Source organism: Formica exsecta, unplaced genomic scaffold (genome assembly GCF_003651465.1).
Source record: "Formica exsecta isolate Colony F162 unplaced genomic scaffold, ASM365146v1 scaffold72, whole genome shotgun sequence".
In the NCBI taxonomy this organism is placed as follows: Eukaryota; Metazoa; Arthropoda; class Insecta; order Hymenoptera; family Formicidae; genus Formica; species Formica exsecta.
In genome coordinates, this window is record NW_021853485.1 from 1,959,177 (window position 1) to 1,965,147 (window position 5,971).

Here is a 5,971-nt window from a genome sequence, read left to right on the forward strand (position 1 = left end):
TTTTAAAAAATTTTAAAAATAATATTTTTAAACAATTATAATCGCTTGCAGTTAACAGTTCTTTATTATCATTAAACTGTAAGAAAGTTATTGGAAACTTTAAATATTGATAGCATTGTGTATTTTTATTCTTTGTTATTTTTTACACACGATTGCAATTTCCTCGAATCACGCGCATCAAATAGATGCTTGGAATACAATTCACGTTAGATTCGCCGAATCGCAAGCGGATCAAGAACACTAAACGAAGAAAATGAAATGTTACCTGGAGAAACAACATGAAACAGACCCACTGGTAGTATCTGTACTCCTTCCTCTCGCTTTCGGAATATGATTTGGAATTGTCGATGCCGGGAAAGGGCACTTCCGAGCCTTCCTTCTTCCGATACGCCGCCGTTATAGTGTACGTGCTGTGAATCCAGCAGTAAGTGTTCAAAACATCCTCCGGCAGATCCTTGCTGTGTATGCAATCAATGGGATTGCCGACGTACTGGCGGGTGGTGACGATGAGGGAGAACGCTATCAGCAGGATCACGGTGAGACTGTAATGCAGGCGAAAAACGGCGCTGTCGGTATGAATATGCGAGATTTTTATAAGGCTCTTGAGACTGCGAAATATGTCGAGCATCTTGGTATCGAACGATACCAAGAAGAGATCAGGCTACGCCGGGCAACGGCGATCTCCCAGTATAACGTCTCCAGGACTGCGAGTCCCTCTACATCACGCTCTCCTATATCTTCCACCGTTTCCGGTCTTGAAATTGCTCAACCGGGTTAAAACTTCAGTCTCCCCTCCACTTTTTTCACTTTCGAGCGCAGCACTCGAATCCGAAACCAAAATCGCGAAAACGCGCACGGATGTTCGCTAAAAATCGCTAAATGCACGCATTTTTCTGTCCACATTTCCCAACACACACCCCCCTCTGTAGTTCCGAAAAAAAATTTATTTCACTACATCACTTGTTCCATTTTCTTCGATCACTGTCCTTGCGATCATCTTTGGTTTATGAGAAAAATATTTTTTTGATCAACAAAAAGAAAAATATATTAGGGTATATATTTTATATGCATTGCTTCGGCGATCACTCTTTGGTACATTATTAGCTATATATTTTGTAAATCCTTTGGTCGATCGAAAATTATATGAATCACTATTACCTAACTTATGTGCTACTTCGCGTCTCATCCTTATCATTAATATTGTCTTTCTAAGCAGTGACTATTGTTCATCTTTGACATTTAATTTTTTGAAAAAGTTAGCTTTACACTTCCAGAAAGAAATGTGATACAATCGTCCCCCGCGAGTGTTTCTCTTCTTTTTTCGCGTTTATTCCATCGTATCTTAGTCTTCTTTGAAGTAAAATCGTCGCACAAATAATCCCTCGATCGCCGAATCGTGCGTGATCGGCGTTTACGGGACCCTTCGAATAATCCGTATTTTATGGCGATAGTCCTCCCGCGCATTCTTCTCTTATTCTTATCACACGTTTGTATCGTAGTTTCTAATCTCGACTGTTCGGGTACACGAATATTCAACATTCGACATCATCGTCCTCGGTGACACGAGTAAATTTGTCGATCTCGCATATTACCGTGAGCTGTCGATTCGAGGAATAGACCGAACGAAATGCGAGCTCCTAAAATACCTTATCTCGCGATCTCCCTTTGGTATTCTAAAGAGAAGCACAAGAGTGTCCAACTTTACGATTCCGCTGCCTTTCAAATATATAAAATTACAAAACATCGCGCGCGGTCGCAAAAAAAATTACGCGCCATTAAATATTGACAAGAGTCCTTCGCGGTTTACCGAAATTTCACTGCGATATTCTCGGAAAGTGTCCATGAAAGAGAGAGGAGAAAAATTTTTATGATACGTCTCGTTCTCGGGACCATGCACGTTTCGTCTTACGTTTAATGTCGCAATAAAGTCACCGTAAATTCCTCATCGTTCTTCTTTCTTTATTTTTTTTTTTTTATTTTTGAGAGTGCCAAGAAAAGAGAGCACGAAAATGATTAGTGTTATCGAAAATCCGACGCTGTCATCGTCCGATTCGGAAGCGTCGGACTTTTTGAAGCAAAGAGAGAACGGATAGCATCTTGGAAAATTTCGGAGAAAGCGCACGAAAATATCCGCTCTTAACTCATCGCGTTGATATGCGTCTTCACTCTAACCGGAAATCTAATTAAATCAGTCATTATAAAGGAGCGTGTGTAAATGAAAAGCAGAACCGCACCGTATTAAAAACTATTATTACGCATAAAATGTACAGTATCGATATTCTGAATATAATTCTATGTATTTTTAAATATAGCACACTTATCTGCTCTTTGAAAATTAGGATCTTTCTGATTAATTCCTGATTAATAGTAAAAAAGATCGATTCTTTTATATTTGATCGGATTTTTCTTGGCCGCGAGAGAAATCAGATTATCCGTTCACCAAGTAAAAGCGAATTGATTCTATTTGACAAATTTGTGGACAAATTTTCGCGCGTACGCGTTATTTTCGCGTTGATTTGTTTCCGATTAGTTTCAAGATCAAGTACGAGCCGATTAATTTCACGATAAAATATTGTCCTCTTACAAATCCGTGCTCGCTCGTGAACCGATGAAATTATCGCGTCCTCGAGGCGACGCTAAACTCGGAAACTGTACTTAATGCTGTAGACGGAATTTAAGTAATTTCCTTGGCAAAGAGAGAGAGAGAGAGAGAAACTCGGAAACTGTACTTAATGCTGTTGACGGAATTTAAGTAATTTCCTTGGCAAAGTGAGAGAGAGAGAGATATGTATCGTCATACGCATTCAACGCCTCCGGAGGAAGCTCTTTGTTCGATGTTAGGAAAGTATAAGGGTTTTCCTCGACTCGGTAAAGTTGTGTTGCATTGGGTCTGTGCCAAGATAGGATGCGCTCGCTGTAACCATTTTAGAGTTGAAACATTTTTGGGAAAATAAAAACATTTTACACTTGTTTCCGCGCTTGCTCGCGTGGACGTTTTATCGATGTTTTAACGGGACGACGGTGTATGGAATAGAAATGAGAAACGTTGAAACGTGCCAAAATTATCAAATGGTTCAAAACATCGAGAAACGATCTATGCTACATTAAGAAAACTTTTCAAAGGCGAATGTATATTCTGAATATTCCTCGCGATGAGTCTACTCGCACATGTCATTGGCGATGTACATTTGTTCAAGAAAAATCCAGAGAAATAAAAAAAATAGATGACGTATCTACGTAATATTCGGCAAAATAATATTTAAAAATTAAAAAAATACTGTATCTATCAAGCTATTATTCATTGTTGATACGTGAGTACATTCCTGTGTGCGAATCAATTTAAAAAGATTTTCTAAATAATTTTAATCAACAATTATATCCGCATTTAGTTACTAGAGTCAGATGGACAAGAATAGAAAAATACGATATCAATGCAATATATTTTCCTCATTTCTGACGATTAACTATCAATTTCCTGCTAATTTCGCGCAACGATGGATAAACGTAGATAAGACGTTAAATCTTGAATATTAGCGTCGTCTCCAAAGCGGATATCCGGCAGTCCCGCCTTTCTTATTTGACTTCGCGTAGATGAGCATCGAACGCGCGGCGCGTAAATACGAGACGCGAATGTCGGGAGAAACTTTTTCCAGATGCGGCTGAGCGATAGGGAGTATCGCGCGGATGATAAGTGAGACAAGTGGTACCGGCGGATACACAACGAGCACGAGGATTGCGAAGTCTCGAGCGAAATGTGCTCGAGGGGGCCCTTGCTTTATTTATAACCGACCCCTTGCGTGTGCGCGCGCGCGCGCGCGCGCGAGGGGTCTCTCGTAATTTTTTCTCGTCTTCTCTTCTCTTCTCTCCCCCGAATCCCATTAATGCCACGAGCCGGCGGGCTCGAAAAGCGAAACGATCGAAAACTCCGCGGCAATTAACGCACCGGCCACTTCAAAGGCCAATATCTGTGCCCCGATTACTCGAGCCACTCGTACATTTCGTTACAAAACGGGCACGGCCGTCCCAAAAATGAACTCGGGCTAAACACAAGAAAATTAGGAGACCTGTAATTCTCTGTTTGAGGCGTGCGCGCTATTCTATTTTAGCGTTTATCGCATGCGACTGCACTTTGCTACTACATGCGAAATCGCCCGGCGGCGGCGAAGAAGCGAGTATAAGCTCGGAAATACCTGAGGGCAAAGTGAAGAAAAAGAGAGCGAGAGAGAAGTGCACTTACGCACGAGGAAAGTTTTACAATATATAAATTACATGAAAAATACATTCCCTTTTACAATATTTACTGTCGCCGATCATTCCGATCGAAGAAAGATCGTAATTTTAAAATTGAATATTACTGAATTTAGATTTACAATTTTTAAACTGCATTTACCTCAGATGACTAAACATTGATATTTTTAAGCCTATAGCTCGTATCGAAAACGACATGTAAAAAAAATGCAAAATTATGATATGATTTTACGCTATTAAATAAGTGGATGCTAATTGTTAGGCGAAGAGTGTTCATTAAAAGATTATGCGAGTTAGTTTATATTTTAATCTGACATATTTTGATATAAAATATATTTTATCTAACATATTTTAATATAAAATGTATTTCATATCAAACACTAATAAAAATACTTATTTTATATCAAAATATGTCAGATTAAGATATAAAATAACTGGAAAAATACTTAATGAAGGAATACTTTATTATATTATTGTTTTGAAAATGTCTCAAGAAGGGCTATAAGAACATGCAATAAAAAATACGGGGTTCCATTAAAAAAAATAATAGTGATCCTTATAACTTGAAAAGGTTACAAGTAAAGAAAATTTTGTTACATGTGCTTTATGCGGACGAACAACTGTGCTAATTCCTCTTATTAAATTTTCTTGTAACTTCAATCAGTTGTGAGGTATTTGCTCGGACATTTATGGACGGACACTCTGTATATATTTCTATCGAAAAATGTTTTCGCGAATATTTAATCCGATTGCAAGCGAGTGGGACTTGTGTGCGGGTATCCCCGCAGTGCAAATCGAATCTTAGTACCTTCTGCATCTTCTTGTCTCTACAAGCTCATCCAGAATGTTTATCATCTGCGTTCTTTACAGTGGAATTAAGTATGGATACTATGCCGCGTTCCGACTTTTTTAGCCTTTAAGATGCCATTGCAGGCATACCTTGGGAAGTACCGTTGGTAATCGTGCAAAGTCCTTCGGATCTTGCCGGCATTATTCGCCAGATTTTATCCGACGCGATATTCAAAGAAGCTTTTGCAGAAAATCTAAGATATAATCCGTGAAAGGCACTCGAAAACAAAAATAATATATTCTAAAGAGAATAATACATAACTAAAATATTATATTGATTTTTATTAATATTAATGAATACATTATTAAAATAATTTGATAAAATAACAGAGAAATAAAATAATATGCATTATATTACAGATATTTAATATTATTAGTCATATATAATTTTATTTTTGTAGAGGTCAATATATGAAAATTTGTATGCAGAATAAAACTAATTAAGCAGAACGAATATAACTGCGGGAATAAAAACAAACAAGATGAAATTAAATTAAAGTAATGCCATATTTAAGTTGGAAGCTAATTGTGAAATGTATATAATAAAATTTTTAAAATTTGTCTAAGATATTCAATTAATAATTAAACATATTAAATTAAATTGTTATAGATTTATATAAGAAAAAATCAAAGCATTTCAAAGATTTTTTTTTTTTTTTTTTTTTAAATTGAGAATTATACGTGATTACAATAATCCCTCTTTACCCCCCTGGAGAGACGAAGGCGAGAAAAATATCGGGGCGAAGTCGCTGAATCGGGAATCGACCCCGAGTCTTTCGCTTGCCGGGCAACTGCTCTTACCACTGAGCTATTCAGACCTCGCACCTTACGCCACTCTAACACAGTACATACGACTCCAGAGCGATGTTGGAAT

At 37.7% G+C, this 5,971-nt stretch overlaps 1 protein-coding gene and 1 long non-coding RNA gene across 2 annotated transcripts in view; one reads left to right on the forward strand and one right to left on the reverse strand.

The window, feature by feature from the left end:
- The window catches only part of LOC115243402, a 63,139-nt gene that overhangs the window by 12,784 nt on the left and 44,384 nt on the right, over nt 1–5,971 (forward strand). The window lies entirely within an intron of this gene.
- Nucleotides 1–5,971, reverse strand: part of LOC115243393 (innexin shaking-B) — a 22,835-nt gene that overhangs the window by 12,741 nt on the left and 4,123 nt on the right. The window contains exon 2 of the mRNA XM_029820351.1: nt 266–1,673. Within this exon, the coding sequence (XP_029676211.1) occupies nt 266–628 (363 nt within the window). The 5' untranslated portion in view covers nt 629–1,673. The remainder of the gene's footprint in view (nt 1–265; nt 1,674–5,971) is intronic.